General features: G+C 39.9%; 1 protein-coding gene across 1 annotated transcript; it reads left to right on the top strand.

The window, feature by feature from the left end:
* The first annotated feature begins 11,950 nt into the window (after positions 1–11,950).
* On the top strand, positions 11,951–15,358 carry dmrta2 (DMRT-like family A2). Its single transcript, XM_072680877.1, has 2 exons — positions 11,951–12,792; positions 13,163–15,358. Exons 1-2 carry the CDS (start codon positions 12,312–12,314, stop codon positions 14,038–14,040), a joined length of 1,359 nt encoding a protein of 452 aa, XP_072536978.1. The 5' UTR covers positions 11,951–12,311; the 3' UTR covers positions 14,041–15,358.
* The last annotated feature ends 2,198 nt before the right edge of the window (positions 15,359–17,556 follow it).

Genomic DNA, 17,556 nt, shown 5'->3' with positions numbered 1-17,556 from the left:
AATGAATATTCAGCAGGTGTATGAAATATACTAAGATAATAATTCAGTTTCAATTGATTACTTTCAGATCTATACTTTCATCTATTTTTTTTTTCAGGTAATGAAAATGAGAGGAATACAGTGCTGCAATTTAAGCTTTCAGGACAATCTAAGGAGGTCTCCTATTTAATGCAGACCCGAAATTGAGGCTTTTTATTTATGCCACGTATTTGCAGTGACTGCATGATCTTGTCTATCCTTTGAATAATTGACACTGATTTATATATATTTTTATTTGGATTTTTTATTTTTTGCAATAATGCTGGAGGGATCACAGGATCACACCAAAATGCCCATATGAAAGTCAAACAAATGGTTGGAGAAAATTGATTCATTGTCTTGTTTTTCAGCTGTGCTTTCCAGTCTTTCTCTCAATATTATCTGCCACAAAGGCTAATTTTTCTTGTTCAGCTCTAAGATTAAAAGCTTACCGCACCATCTGCAGCACCGTTCATCACAACAAAATGGGAAAAGTTTGAGAGAGAAATTAAGTGAGTCTTCAGCCTGTCTCGGTGACCTTCTGTGGAGCTTAGAGAGGTTAGGGGGGGTGGGGGTAATGTTTGATCACTCACATTTTGTGCTGTATGGTGATGCTCTTATTATGTGATTTAGATTGCAAAGCAAGTCAAAAGTACAGTGACATTTTATCTTGTATTTCTGAACTTTTACCACCTTCTAAGTAGGTAACTTCCTGGGGTTTTTTCACGTCTTTCATTTTTGGTACTCTAGATAGAAATCAACAAAAAAAACTGTGAACTACAAGCCAGATGGTTTTATTGAAATTTATCGTAGACCAAGAATATTTATGTGGTTTTCACTGTGTGGGCTTAAAAACATACACTGTTGCTTGACAACAGAGCATTTTTTTGTTTTTTTGTGTTTTATTTATTTTATATATATATATATACACATTTATTTTACGAAACTATCTTCCAGTGGTACTTCCAATTGGCCTTGTGGAGGGTTGAGATACTTCAGTTAATTTTTTTTTCAATCAGTGAAGGTCCCAATGAAGACACCAGTATGCAACCAAACAGGATTTTTCTAAATGTAGCTTGTGTTCTTTATTTATATATAATTTTTTTATCCATATTTTTAGCCCAGTATTTTAGGGAGTGTTTAATTATTTAGTTTTTCTTCTGAAACATTGTGAAATTAATACATGAGTATCCATAAACTGTTAAGACCAGCCTGCCATTTTCCACATGATGTGTGTTAAAATAATTTCCTCAGGACAGGCTAAATCATGACATTTACCTAAATCAAATGTGTGCAACATACGTATCCAGTGAACTAAAGACATACTTTTTGGTTGTTCCTACCTACAGATTTTTAACTTTGATATTTTTGATGTTGTTAATATACAATTAAGTAGTAATTGCAAAAATGCAGATTTAAGCTAAATATGCAGCACCTCACCAACATCAACCAAGTTATGTCTTGTGCAGCAAAGAGTTTAATAAGCTTCTTGCCGTGTCTTCTTCACTTTTGACCTTTCTTTACCTTCTTCATCCTGGGGGCTGTTTCATTCTTGCACTGTTTTCGTGTTGCTCTTCTAGTTCTCACGCAAGGAATTTCAACATTTTAATGTGCTCGCTGAATCGAACTTCCACAGGAGACATTATGCCCTAAGAAAACATTTCTCTTTTCTTTCCTTCCTCCTACACTCCTCTGAACCTACCTAGTCTCGCCTCTTCCACATGGCTGTTAAAATATAATATTATATAGTAATATAATTATATATATATTATATAATATAATAAAATATTACTGTTTTTTCTTTTCACAGGCCAGCGAGCCTGACTTGTAGATCAGGGTTTTTTAGTATCTCTGAGCGGAATAAGTAGATCAGGATTTAAGAAAAAAATGAAATTTGAAACTATTCGAAGTTTAAAAATAGTTTTCTTTTGTTTGTTCAATTAAAATGAATTCATTTTTAGTAGTTCAGATTTTTTTCTCCAACTCAACTAGCAACTAGACTGGAATAGCAGGGCATTCCTTAAGTTACTGCATTCCTGCAGTTAAAGTATGGGCACCCCTGGGCAAAATTTCTGTTAACTAAAATAGCCAAGTGATTAAAAGATTTCCAAAAGGCATGACGTTAAAGGTGATGCATTTTTATATTTTTATTTTAGTTATATATATATATTTTAAGCACAATTTTTATTTCCATCTTTTATAATTTTAAAATAAAACATTAAAAGGGCCTGAGGCTAAATTGCAAATATCCCACATGGTCTCAATAACATACTTAGTAACACCCCTTTTGACAAGTGTCACAGATTGTAGATGCCTTTTGTAGTCTGCTGAGAGTATGTCATTTCTTGTTGGGGTTTTTTTTCTTGTCCATTCTTCTTTACAAAAGGCTTCTAGGTCTGTGAATTTTTTGGGCCATCTTGCATGCTCTGCTCTTTTAAGGTCTACCCACAGATGATGTTTAGGTTCGGGAACTGCATGCGTCTAGAGGTAGTCCATTGTGGTTTTTGAGGTGTGTTTAGGATCATTATCCTGCTGTAGAAGCCTCCCCCTTTTCATCATCTCTTTACAGACAGTGTGATGTTTGGTTCCATTGAATCCGTTCTTCCTTCAACCAGTGAAATGTTCCCTGTGCCACTGGCTGCAACACATACTTAAAGTATGACCAATCCATCATTGGGCTCAAAAGTGGCAGAGGTTTTCTTTTCATGAACCTCTGCACGCTTTTTTTCCTCTTCCAGACCTACCTTTGCTCATTGTGGCCAAAACGTTCCATTTTAATGTCATCAGTGTGTGGGACTTGTTTTCAGGTTTGTTTGGATGGAACTTCTAATACTGAATGTTGTGATGAGGATCCGAAAAAGGTTTTCTTCTGACGTCTCTTACATGAAGGTCATATTTGTGCAGGTGTTCCTGCACAGTAGAATAGGGCACCACGCTGCCAGTGTCTGATTGAATCATCTTGAAGGTTTTCAGTCAAAGAAAGGTTTTGATTTTCCTTTTTGTTTTTAAACCTGCTAGGACTTTTCTTGGTTTTCCAGAACCGAGGATGCGGCTACCTCTTATAGCAATGTCCTGCTGCGTGGGCATCAGATGTTTTTGACTTTTCAGAGGGCTAGACAGCTGCTTATAGGAGCCCATCTCTTTTGATTGTTGGGGCAAGGTTTAAGGAGTCTGAATTTTTATAAAGCTTCGGAATTTGTATCAACTGGCATCCATAGCCCTGACAAGTTAATGAAGCTTTAAGACTTTGGTAAAAAGCCTAAAATCTCTTGGGGTGCCCAAGTTGCATGGTGCTTCTTTCTGTTTTCTCCATTCTAAATTTGTTTTAAACAAAAAAAAATACAATAATCTTGCTTAAAATGTTAAAGGATGTTAAATCTTTAACTTTTTGAATGTGAGTTCATCGTCCAGTTTTGCCTTTCACTTCCAGTTTCTGCATCACAGTAAAGAACTAAGCATTTCATTGGTTCAGCGAGTTCTAATTTGTAGCACATTTCTTTCATGCTTTAGCCTGTTCAGCTCAACCTGCTGCTGCTTCTCAGGATGGGTATTGCTGATGACAACTTCATGTATGTGTGTGTATGAAGAAAGGCCATCGGCAGGTAAGCTCTGTTCCTCATGACGAACTTGCACTCATGCAGAAGTGACGGGTACCTCCTCCAGCCTGGGGTGCTGATGCTGATTGTACAGCTCCTATGATGTGTGATATTACTGTTTCAATCACTGAGTGTTTGGCTAATGTGCGCAGACGTGGGCTTTGTACAGACACAACTAGCACTGATGGGTTGGTCGGAAGTGCTGATAATTGGATAGAGTGATGTTTCTTTCAACTTGATCCAGCATGTTTTATTTTTTTATTGAGGTGAGCCAATCAGGTAATCAGGCTGTTAAGTTTGCTAAACTTTACCGAAGCTGTGTCACAAAAAAAAGGTGTGTTGCCAACTGATTTCCGTGGCCCTTGAGCTTTATTGCTGTGAATACACTCACCATGGCCTGAGGTAGGGGGACAATGTTTATTCATTTAAGTTACAGAACTATATAAACCCATCAAATGAATTTAGAGAGCCAGGTTTTATAGAAAAATAAATATTTTACTTTGTAAATCACAAAGTTAGCAGTTGGTAACAGTTGCAGTGTTGCGGTGCAGTCTGTGAGCTGTGGTGCGTGGTGACCTTATTTTTTCTTTTTTTTTCTTTTTTAATCTACTCCTCCAATGGTCAGCAGCAGTCAGAGTGTGAGACATCTTCATCAGAGCTGAATGGCCTTGTCGTGACTTGGTCCCACACTGCTGCACTATGCTCTGAGGCTCCTCAGGACTCGTCAGGTGCTGTGTGGATCTTTCCCTAACAAAGAGGGAAGCCTTCAGTGCTGTTTAACCAGTCTTTAAGGGTCATGGAAGGAGGCCCACGGCGAGAAGAGAAGAAATGTCTGCTCTGAAGCAACAGCTCGCCTTTTAAACCCGGCCAGGCCAAGATACTGAAATCCCAAACTACACTGAGGAGGGTCACTCTCAGTTTACTTTCTCAGGCACGACAGCAGCCCAACACGACCACCAGACCCAAGTGAGAGAGGCCTAAAGAGCTCAGCGCTGCCCACTGTGGAGATTAGCTCTAAACAACTCTTTACTGTGTGCACGTTAAAACTACAGACAACTGCTCTGAGTTATAATGACCCTTCCTGTGTCTGCGTTGTCCTCACTGTGCAAGCTGATCTGGAAACAGCTTCACATATTGAAGCGAGTCAAAGCAATAAAAGAAATGAGGAGGATGGTCTTAAGGTTCACTACACTGCTGGAAGCGGTTCAGCCGAGTATAACACGCTTCTGAAGCGGGTTTATTCAACGCAAAATACAGTTGTTTTTTTATCATAAGTAAACTGTAAACTCGTATCGTAGCTATTGAGATTCAAAAATCTCAATTTGATGTCAACTGTACAGAAGAAAAACTAAATCTTAACTTTTAAATGAAAATTGTTTTTAATATAAAAGATTTTACTCCAGGTCATTTTGGATCATTTATATTAGTCTATTCATCATCCAATTTAAACATCATTTAAACTGACCAGTTAAAAAAGGCAAAATTATTTTAGGTGACAGGAGCGATATGTAAATATATGCATAACGACATTAATTTGTCCTACGTGAAAAATGGCAATATTGTCCCGCATATATTACTCAGTAAAAGATTTGATTGATGTAACTTCGTTTTTTCAACTCAAATATTTGTTAAAACTTGCATCTTTTTAAAAACATTTGGACAGAGGAGTTTTACTTACGTACTTAAATGTATTTCTGTAATAGATTCATTTTTCCTAAAATAGATTTGAAATATTGAATTAAATTATTTTTTATATATAAACTAAATGTAAGTAACTAAAAGCATATCCTGTCTGAAATACTAAGTTTCATCTAGTAATCAGACATGAGGAGTGATTTAAATGTTGTGCATATTTATTCCAGCGGTCTATAAATCCACTAAATAAAGAGTAATAATAGACTACTACTAATATCTCTCATATTTCGTGACAGCAAATTCTTAATTCTTATTCATTCTTAATTATAGCATACACTAATACTGGCGTGAAAAATACATTGATATGTATTTATTGAAATTGATTACCAGCGTTGTGTGTATATTTTCCAAGCGAAAATGAAAGAGACCTCCTGCACAATTACCGTTTGATAGCTTAATTTAATTTTATAATACTTTTTTTTAATTTCATTAATAATTGTGGCGTGTGCAAAAGTAATGACACATTTTAAATGTCATGTTTTATTTTTTTAACATGATACTTTCAGATTCTTATTTGGTAATACGTGTGAATATAGAAAATGAATAGGAATTGTATCTAAAATGTGCAGAAAATGTTTAGTTAAAATGTCCAGTCTGTCCCTCAAAGCGTGTCCTGACTTTTGCACAAGGCTGTATAAGCTAGCCTGTCCGTTATCTGCAATCCGAACATTTCGATTCGTTTTTAAAACAGTAAAAGATCGTGCGGAAGTGTCCTCCTCAGATTAGTCTCTTTCTCTTCTGGGTTCTGCTCTGCAGTCTGCTGTCAGTGGGAGGAATGAAAGCTGTGTTATTCGGCTTATGGCGCAGTGGATAAAGCGTTAAATGGGGCTAAAGGGCTGTGAATGGGCGCAGCGGCGTGCGAACTGAAGCAGAGTAATTATTGCTGCAGAATTGTGTTCTTTTGCGGGTTTTTTTCCGGAGCGCAGGAGCAGAGCTGACATTTAGGAGGCCGCGCTTTGTGCTCAACACTTCAAGTTTAAAAAACAAGGCCGATTGAGTCGGCGCAGCTCAAAGCCTCGGCTATTGTGCTGGAACACATTGAGTTTGGATTTGGAACAATGGTGTTTCTCAAATTTCGAGCAGAAAACCCCCCGAACTCCATCTGTGATCTCAATGAGCGCTCTTTCAGCGGCCTCCTGCTTTTCTCCTCCATCCGCTCGCAAAGGGAGGCAGATGTGGAGGACTGGAGCATTTTAATTGGCCGCTACCTGCAACACACACACACACACACACACACACACAGAGGCAATGTGCGCGCTCGTGCCTTTACTAACGTAGTTCGTTTTTAAAGAATTCGAATAATTCTCCGTTTTTACACCATGAACGTTTCCAACAGTCGACACTGGCGGGGTTTCTATTTAAGACCAACACTCACTTGGTGTTCACTCTACCCTTTAAAATATAAATGCTATTTAAATACAGTGGTTAATTTGTGCCATAGAGGAACTGTTTAAATCGATGGTTGTCTGCTGAACTATTTTTGTTAGAGTGCGTGTGAAGACCCCCCCCCCCCCTTTTTTTATTTTTTTATTTTTTTAAGAGATCCAAATAACGTTTGGGAAGAAAGCTTAAACTCTTTAAGAGCTGCTTCAGACATGAACACATCTCTTATTCTATGTGTAAAGTTGCTCTTAAAAATGTTAAAATGTTCTGCATCATTTTAACAAACATAAGTTAAAGCGAAATTAACTTTAATTTAATTTAATTAAAACGTTAATCAATTCATCATAATGTCTAGACTGTAAAAGACTTGTAATTTTCCTGTAACTTTACTGTAATGTTTAATGTAACGATCTCGTGAATGTTACAATCAATTATTGTGTAGTTTGCTTTTAATTCAATAAAAGTTCTATAAAAAGTCGCAGTGGAATAAAATAGACAGCATGCACAACGACTGCCGTGGCAGTAAACACACACACACTGGTCCCAACAAACGTCCTAAAAAATGTTGTTTAAGTGGCAACTAACTGACCTTGAATAAATCTGAGTGTAGGGGTGGGGGTGGTAGAACTAGAGCTGGAAAGTTCTCAGAAGAACTTGAATGTTCAGCCCTGAATGTTCTCAGCCTCTATAGCAGCACTGGGTAAATGTCCTCGAGTCCCATAGTAGCCCCTGGTAAGCGCTGCTTTAACTTGGAGAGCTGTGGCCTGAGGGGGATGCCTGAGCTGAGCTCCAGAGCGCTACGCCGAGCGGCAGCTTTTCATGGCGCGCAGAGGTTAACAACCTAATGAGGACTTGGTGATGAGCTGAAGCGTGTAAACGCGCCCCCGCTGTCCCCCCTGTATCTGCTACTCTAACCTCAGCGCGCCCCGTGCAGCGGCAGCCCCGGGAGGCAGGCCGGCCAACAGCGGGGAGAAAAGGCCTCTACAAAAGCGCTCCGGGTCGCCGCAGGAACAGAGACATGCTGTTACATATGTTGGGTCAAGCATCTCTTTTGTGGCGCTTTGAAAAAAGCGTGTAAAACTCAGTCATCTGTGGCGTTTCTAAAGCGAGTGAAAGGCCCGTATGGGGTTTTGATGCACAGGTCTGATGAACTGTTGAAAGAATGTTGAATTTCTTAAGTGCTCACAGTCACTTTTAATTGCCCCGGGGGCATTTAATTGGAATTCAGAGACGCCCATTCAATTAAAGAGTTTTGAAGTGGGGTGTGTGTAGGTTGGACTCATTATATGTGGGCAGCTTCAAAAAAAAAAAAAAAAAAAAAAAAAAAGAAGAAGAAGAAGAAAATGTTGTGGACAGTGGATTAAAGCAGGCCTGTCTACTTAATTTCAGGTCTTGAAAAACCGGAACTGTCGATTATCCGACTCGATTAAAAAAACATATATTTACATAGCTGTAATTAAGTTCTTGTTTTTTTTGCTTTTGGTGGCCTGTCTGCCTGATTACATGTATGCATGCAATGTAAAGGCGCGCGGCCATTGCATATATATAAATATATATATATATATAGTGTGTGTTTGCATACATATATTCGGTTACTATATAGATTCATGTAAAGTCAACTTCTGTCGGAGAAGAAAAGTAAGCCGCTGTATTCAAAAATGGCTTTCGCATCCAATACATACAAAAACCCACACATTTACATGTACAACTATTTTCCCTGTTACGAAAGTATGTACATATGTGTGCGGACAGGCTTTATACATCTACTGCAAGATCAGATGTAGTTTAATAATGTACCAATTGTTAATAAACTGATCTGCTCTGTTTACTAACTCTGCTCAGCATCACCTCCAGCTCGATTTAACAGTGTGGGGAGTTGCTTTTTGAAGTGGCTATTTTATGTCCTCCCCTCGAGAGAAAGAGAGAGACAGAGAGCCGGAGAGATAATGACTTTGAATGTCAGAAAGATTTAGTTTAATATCGGCTCGATTAGTGTGCTGCTGGGGTAATTGAAGGTGTAGATGAGAGGGCGGTGGGGCAGATGGCATTTGCTTACTGTGATTCCGTATGTAAACACAGAGAAGAGATGAGGGAAACACGCAGGGTGGCGATTTTCCCCCACCCGTATTCCAACCAGCCCCGCCCAACTGCGATGAGATTGGCCAGTAGTCCATATCTGCGGACTAAAGGCAGTGCTTGAAACTGAAAGCGGCTGCCTCGATATCTTGCTACTACGGCTGCCTGAAGGTAGTCTAATAATTAAGGTTTCTGTAAGTCAAGCAGCCAATGCTAGCTGGCTTAGCATGAGTCATTATGCGTTTCTTTACACAGTAATGTGTCATTTAAGACCACTGGGATACTCCACTCCTATTCGGATCTAACTGGACTCCTCCCTGCCTCTGAATAATATTTGTGCAGGCAGCAGTTTGTTTCCTTTCAGACAGAGCCTGATGATGAGCCTGATGATGAGGCTGAACTACCAACCAATCCTAGCACAAGAGGGCGGGGCCTTCCGGAAAACGGGTGGGGAAAAGGCGGTGTCCAGACATCCTCAGACTAGCAGGGGAATCAGAGTCCTTAGCTGAGATGCGCTGATAAATAATAAATACAGCTCACAGATGTTCTCCTTATGGTCTGAAAGTCGAAAGGACGTAGGTTAAAAAAATACATGTAGCTCACAATAACTTATCATGTGAGAAATCATTCGCCAGCATTTAAAATGCACACATTCGTGCGGAAGAGATAAACATATCATATTTATCTCTTTTAATTAAATTGAACAGATCTCCTTCTTCCTTTATAATTTAGTTAAACGGACTTAAGAACTAAAATAGACTCGGTGCTTCTTTTTTTATTATCTTTATCTAATGTTGAGTTTACACGCTCTACTTAACGTATAGCTTAAATAAATCCAATATAGTTTAATACAGTAGTGTGGGCTGTAATCAATTTAGTATGGAGATGCAATAGATTCAGATATCTTAGTATGGTTTTGATACGTGTAATATAGGGTAACATACTTAATTATGGTCTCTTGTTTTGTTTAGTATGAAACATAAGCTCTAATTTAAGGTTTAATAAAGTTGGATTAATATAGGCATTAATATGCCTATATTAACTCACCCCCCCTCCTAAAAAAAATGTGTATGTATAAATGTGTGTGTGTGTGTGTGTGTGTGTGTGTGTGTGTGTGTGTGTGTGTATATATATATATGTGTATGTATGTGTGTGTGTGTATATATATATGTATATATATATGTATATGTGTGTGTGTGTATATATATATATATATATATATATATATATATATATATATATATATATAGTAATTAATTATAGAGTAGATCCGTAAATATCAATATCCGTGGAACGTTTTAAATATGGTTTAAGGTTACATTATTGACTACTATAATTAAATATAGAGGTATATAATGTAATTAACGTTGTTTAATATTTTACGTATTTAGATCATTTTATTTAATTTAAAGAATAGCATAATATAAAAAAACAACGAATTCGTGCTAAATATAGTTTAAAATCGTATTGTTGCATTTTAATTTTAGTTTAGTTAAATAAGCTGTAGCTTAATGTAGTTTAGTATATTTTTATGCACTGATTATTGCACGTGCTTATTATGCGTACTGCAGGGTGTTACGTCAATGTACAATATCTGTTATTTATGAGAGTTTTAGTAGATGCAGATTTTAGGGTCTGCATACTTTACAAAGAAGCACAAATACTGTTTTCTTATTTAGATAGTTGATAGAAATTCTCTACATTTAAAAAAACAATCCCACCAATCGAGTGATTCTCTGTGTTGCCTAAAATATAGTTTATTGCATATGAATGTGTTCAATACTGCTCATTTATGAACGAGAGCAGTTTACTGGACTAGGGAGGCTAATGCCTTGTGTTTAGTGCGAGCGTGTGCGCTAAACTCTACTACCCGATTGCAGCTGAGTACTTTACACTGTTGTCAAATTGTAGTTTAACACTGGGATTTCACTGATCAATAGTTTTATGTGGGGCAATAATAATTTTTATTTATAAAAATAATCAAAAATACAATAATACAATAACGCAATACCTCATAACCATTAAACATTGTAATACTAACAATGCAAGTAGTATAGTACTATACAATAATATAAAAATAATGAATACGCTATTGTTGTTGTTGTTAATTGTTAATAGCAATAACTAACAACAGCAATGCTAAGTGTTATTATTAATAAAGTCTGTAATCGGCTTGCCAGCCATGTCGACAATGTGAGCCGTGCCTGCGGCTGAACAGAGCTGGCATGGTGTCTGACAGGGATATTTGTCAGCGTTGTAAGTAATCATAAGCCACAGATTACACGAACAACGATTAAAATCATTACCCGTTACAGGGACAAATACCGTGTCATGGCAGCATGCAGATACACACAAACAACAGATACATCAGAGCCTGGAACTACGAAAACGAAAAAGGGAAAACGGAGTCATTTCCTAGTTCAACTATTTGCGTTGAAACGTGCTGTAAACGTGGCCTAGCTACAAGTACCGTCTAAAACATCTGCATTAGAAGAATAGGCTATTGTAAGCGCATGCCTTGTAGTGTTTATATAATATGAACACATTCATATCGACTTAATATAAGAAGCTGGGCGGCTTACCTTCTCCTCGGCATCTGTCACTTTAACTTGGAGTATTAAAAATAGGTTCTGTTGTGTTTCATAGAAATAAAATCAAAACGTTTAGAAAACGAATAACTACGAGTCAGACTGTCGCTCTTAAATTACTGAGTGCCATTGACGGCCTTTTGGTCTGCCAAAAAGGACAAGAAGTCATACATGAACTGGTGACATGACAGACTATATCATTGGAAAATGCTGCACACACAAGCACGCGCTCAAACACACAGCTGGGTGATTTTTAGTGACGGGCTTTCCCGCCCTGTTTACTGGGACTGAGTTTCCGCGCTGAAACTTTGCCGCCTTCGCCCCGCGTGGCGCTCGTTATTGGAGAAAAGCGCGCAGGTGGACACAGTTGAAAAAGCGCGAGAGCCAATCAGATGGCCTCGCCGAGCTTTGGCCAATGACGGGCGCCACATTGTTGTCAAATTAGTGTAATGAAAGCGCAGGAGCAACAATAGAGAGAGAGAGAGAGAGAGAGGGAGAGAGAGAGTGAGGGAGTGTGGAAAAAGAGGGAGAGGGTGAGGGATGTGTATCCACTGCAATCTCTGCGCGAGTTAGTTATAGTGTCTCACGCGGAGGCCAAAGCTGCACCTCTCTTACCTGCAGCTCGAGATTCGTCTCAACTTTTTCTTTTCTCTCCTTTTTTAAGGAGTTTTTGTGTCGCTCGTGCAGCTCGTCTGCAGTCGCGTTTTTCAGGGTGAATTTGTTCTTTCACCTCCAGACGTGTAGAGAATAGCCCTCGATTAAGGTAAGAGATGGACTGAAACGCAACAAGTAGAAGATTACAGAGACGCACTTTAACAGGCCTCGAGAAGATAAATTAGCGCATTCTGATTGGATGCTCATGTAGAGTATTTTCATCACTCCTCCGAACCTCCTAAAGTCTACGCTTGTAAAAACCCGCACTAGTGACCGCACTATCGGCGACGTAGTCCTCATCATGGATCTTCGCCCGGAGATCCCTTCAGCACAGGCCGGCTCGCAGGTCCATCCTTCAGCCGCCGCCGCCGCCGCCGCCGCCGCTGCCGCCGCAGCCGCCTCTTCCATCCCAGTGTCCATGGCCGGGGGTCTCTTGCGCGGGCCACCACTGCTGCTACGCGCGGCCGAGAAGTACCCGCGCACGCCCAAGTGCGCGCGCTGCCGCAACCACGGCGTTGTGTCGGCGCTCAAGGGCCACAAGCGCTACTGCCGCTGGAAGGACTGCATGTGCGCCAAGTGCACGCTTATCGCAGAGCGCCAACGCGTCATGGCCGCTCAGGTGGCGTTGCGGAGACAACAGGCCCAGGAGGAGAACGAGGCGCGCGAGCTGCAGCTGCTCTACGGCACGGCCGAGGGGCTTGCGCTTGCCGCCGCCAACGGCATCATCCCGCCGCGCCAGAGCTACGAGGTGCTGGGACCGGTCGGCAACGAGACCAGTGCAGGTGAGTCGGGGGTCCTGGTTGATAAAACGGGGGAGGATATTACAAAAAGTTTTTAAAAATATGTGCGTTTTTATGTACATTTATTTATTGTTTGTGTTGATTTACATAGTTTTAGGCGAATTAACTGGATGTATTTCACTCAAATAAATACTTGGAATGAAGCATTGCACGCGCCTGCAAATAATTTTATATTTAGATAAACAAAAGCATATTTACAATAATTTAGACCCCAGAACCACCTTTTACTGTGCAATTATGTCTTGGCTTGTTTTTTAAAGCGTAAGGGATGTTTTTTTCTGTCAAAACACGAATGAAAAAGCATGTATTTAATTTTCAATTTTTGGAACATTTTGCTCTCCTTTTATTTCAGACTCTAACATGCAGAAATTTGAGCTCTTTCCGAAGACCCCTCGGCCGCCCTCTGCTAAATCCGCGCCCGGGTCCGCTGACTCCGACCCTCTGCCTGGCATGTCGTCTCCGGACGCGCGCCACGGCTCCGGCTCAGAGAACGGCGATGGCGAGTCCTTCGTAAGCTCTCCGGCCGCCAAGGCCGCGAAGGACGGCGAGGACACGCCCCCCTCGGTCAGCCCGCTGGGTTCGGGCTCGGACTCGGGCGCCTCGGACACTGACAAGGACGAGCCGGAGCCCTCTCCGGAGCCCTCGGCCGCCTCCTCGCGCCACATGAACGCCATCGACATCCTGACACGCGTCTTCCCCACGCATAAGCGCAGCGTTCTCGAGCTCGTGCTGCAAGGCTGCGGCAAGGACGTAGTGCAGGCCATTGAGCAGATCCTCAACAACGGCGGTCACCACGCCAGAGCCCCTGATGAGCCGTGGATGCAGGAAAGAGCTCTACCCAGCGCACAGGCCCTCTCCTCATCCTCCTCTTCCTCCGCCACTGGTCCCAGGCCGCTGCTGGCTGGAGCCATGCCGCTCAGCAACCGCTCCGCATTCTCTCCGCTGCAGCCCAACGGCGCGGCGCACTTCGGGCCTGACGGAGGCGCGTACTCGCTCGGTGCCCCGCTGGGCCTCAGCCCTTTGCGCCTCGCCTACTCAGCCCACAGCAGAGGCCTGGCCTTCATGAGCCCTTACTCTAGCACAGGCCTCATGCCTACTCTGGGCTTCAGGCCGCCCATGGACTACGCCTTCACTGACTTAATCCGAGACAGGACTCTCTTACATAAGGAGCAGAGCTACACAAATGGACTTTATGGGCCTCTGGTCAACAACACCCAAGAAAAACAGTGAGAGGGGCTCCAGACTATGCAAATGATCTGTGGTGGTAGACCTGATCTGTAGACCATAATAAGAGGTTTATAGGCTATAGATCTGATCTACAGGCTGTAGACCTAATGTACAGGCTGTGGAACAGGCATATGGGATAACTGATCTGTAGGCTATAGAACATGTCTATGGGGTATAAAGCAGATCTGTAGACTACAGTGCAAAAAGTAACACATTGACTTTTCTTGATTCAGAGTATATAAGTTATTTCCAAAAGTAAGCAAACAAAAAATAAACATGTTCGTAATACATGGTAATTTGAATTAAAAATGATTCATTTAATAATTAAAATAATTATTAATTTAACCATCAAAATCAAGTAAATTCAATGCATTGCTCGAACACTGTAAGGGCCATATAGCTGGGGTAGCCCACAGAATGGGTTTATAGGCTAGATCACGGCTCTATAGGCTGCAAGGTATAGACTAGATCTGTATACTACAGAATAAGCCATCTACAAAACAGGTCTGCAGTATAACGTCCTCAGATCGGTATCCTCAGTATCAGAGCAGGTCTGTAAAACAGTCAAGTTCCTGTAAAGTGTTCTGTGTCTGTAAGAAGACGTACATGCCTCCTGTTCTCCTTCATGAAGTCTTCTGTACATAAAGAGTTACTTTTTACTCACCGGAAAAAAAAGAGACAGACAGAGACTGACACACACACACACACACACACACACACACACACACACACACTTCTACTCCTAAACACGGTTACCAGTTAAAGTTGTGATTTACAGAGAGCTCCTCATGCTGAGGTGACGGGACTGTGTTTGAAGAGTAACCAGTATTTTCATGTAAATTGTGTATTTGAAATTCTTCACATGTTGGTTCCAATCCTGTTAGATCATTTACAAACCGGATTAAAGTATCCGTGTGATAATGGTGCAATTGATATAATCATTTTCTCCATCGTTTAAAAAGAGACTATACTAACATTATTATTATTATTATTATAATAATTATTATTATTTGGTCTTGATCACGTTGTTCCTTTAGCTGAGACTCTGTTAAAACGTGCCATGTTAAAGAACAAAAGGCAGTGCTGAGCTGATGGCGAGGATGTGAGGATCTGGACTTCTGGACTTTGCGATTTTCTTTGTGCTGATGATGATCCGATCAAATCAAATCCGTTACAGTCCTACACCATCTCACATGGACACCATCTCACAGACTGGTTCAACACACATCTGTTCGTGGTGAATGACATCTCGCTTGATTGTTACTAGCTGTACATTTCTCCATGTGAATTTTGATAGAAATAAATGTTATTTTATACGTAACCTCTGTTGTATTTGCATTACTTATGTTTTTAAACCGGACTGAATCATATATAGTCATGAGGGGAATAGGAAGAAAGTTGGATTTTTTATTTAATAAAATATACAGTATTATAAAGTATATTATTATTATTATTATCATTATTATTATCATTATTATTATTATTATTATTATTATAATTATTAATATTAGATTTTATATTCCATGTTGTTAAGAATAATACAATAATCATAATAATTATTATTATTCCTATGGCCTAAAATATATACACAAATATTTATATGAATGGTAAATAAAAATATTATATATAATTAAATATTATATACATATATTGTTTTATTCCATAAAACATATACTGTTTAATATAACATGTTAATAAGCTTTACAGTGATCTTTAATCACGTTAATCATAATTTTAACAAGAACGGGAAAACTGGAACAGCCAATAATCAATAATAAAAACTTAATCGATTTTTATTAATAATGGAAGTGAAAATATCTTCTTCTTCTTCTTCTTCTTCTTATTATTATTATTATTATTATTATTATTATTTATTGTTATTACTCTAATAATTATAGTACTAATGGTAGCCCAATAAGAACTCTCTCAAACTAATGAGAGCATTTAAACTGTGCAGATTTGTTTTTTGCTGAGAGTTCATACTGAGCTGGTATCTCTCTTTTTCAGCTCCTCTCCTCAGTACAGGCTCGTCGAGGTGAGAGCGTGAAGCAGCAGAGAACAGTGACAACCTGAAAGCCAGAGTTGACTGTATTTTCCACTGAGGAGTGTATAGTCCCACTATTGAGAGTAGATCCCATGGAAACGTAATCCCCAGCCCCTCCAGCAGAGCTGCTCTGTTTATTCTCTCCTGCCACACAGAGGAGTGTAAACACCAGAGTGGGATTGACAGTGTGCCTTCATTTAAAGGCCGGCGGAGGAGAAACCCAATAATACAATGTTCATGTGAGGCCCCGTAATACGCATTTGATGAAGTGCATTTGCAGAAGTAACACACAATCCTCGTCCCCCATTTGATTCGATTTTTTATGTTTTAGGCTACACATTCCACGATATGAACAGCTAAATATAGCTTTGGCCTTTTAGTTTGTTAGCCGGAGCACAAAGAGGAGCTTTAGACACTGTCACACTGATGAAAAGACTGAAGTGGGAGAGACTGGATAGCTAGTGGACAGCATTCGGTACTGTTCAGAACTGCCCGACTGGACGTGTTTAGGACTTCGCTTCTAGCTACTGTTAGGGCAGTTGGACCAGCGCTGAAGAACATGTACTGTTGGGGTGTGGATCTCAGTATGAAAGCAGTGCATGTTCTGGTTATTACCTACACACAGTGTTTCTCTATCCTTGCGCCTGAGAGTGTTTTTATTTTTTTTTAATTTTTTCAATAACATGAAGAATATTTTGTTGTAGATACATGTATAAAACTGTTGCAGTCCACTGAGACACTGTACAGCTTCATGGGTTTCAAATAGCAGAAGAAGGTTGAACGGAGTGATTCTGTGCTTTGTAGATAAAAGGCGGGGATCAGATCTAGAGGCGTGTTCACGCGACAATAAACTTTTAAACACATATTAAATATTAAATCATCTAACATATCCATCCGGTATCAATTTAGTCAATGTAGCTTACACAATCAACTCTGTGTAGGTTATTACTGAAGACAATCAATTACTGTGATGGGAAGTGATCGTATCTTTCGAAAAGCAGCGTGGATAATATAGTTATACTGTAATTAATGTAAATCATTTTCACTGATACTGATATGAAGTTTTGTAAGGCCAATAAGAAGTAATTGCAATAACCTAATCTAATTTATTTTAGAATGGAATCTGTAGGTAAAACACTCTAGAAAAAAGGACTGTTAAAACATCTATAAATACTGCATGTGCAAAACTCCGCCATACTGATTTGCTTTCATCCACAAAGCAGACGTTCAAACGTATCTGTTCGTTGTTCAGTTCAATCAGCTCAATCAGCTCAAGTCACTGTTTTTGTTCATTACAGCTCTTTAGCGCCACCTGCTGGTAGCATTAAACGCATCAAACGCACAGAAAGTGAGCGTGTGTGACTGGATAACGGTGTTGTCGTCAGTAAGGGCAAGTTCCGCCACCGTGTGGTGAACGTTTTTACTTACACAGGAAACAATATGGAGACTCTTTGAGGCAAACCTAGAAACCTAGA

Source organism: Salminus brasiliensis, chromosome 6 (assembly GCF_030463535.1).
Source record: "Salminus brasiliensis chromosome 6, fSalBra1.hap2, whole genome shotgun sequence".
Lineage (NCBI taxonomy): Eukaryota > Metazoa > Chordata > Actinopteri > Characiformes > Bryconidae > Salminus > Salminus brasiliensis.
The sequence above is the reverse complement of the archived record's forward strand: the minus strand, read 5'-3'. Positions and strand labels throughout refer to the sequence as shown.

Excerpts from the sequence above, each read along its gene's own strand:
- dmrta2 (XM_072680877.1), top strand. The coding sequence starts at position 12,312 with ATGGATCTTCGCCCGGAGATCCCTTCAGCACAGGCCGGCTCGCAGGTC. Across the intron at positions 12,793-13,162 it reads CGGCAACGAGACCAGTGCAG|ACTCTAACATGCAGAAATTT; the intron begins GTGAGTCGGGGG and ends CTTTTATTTCAG.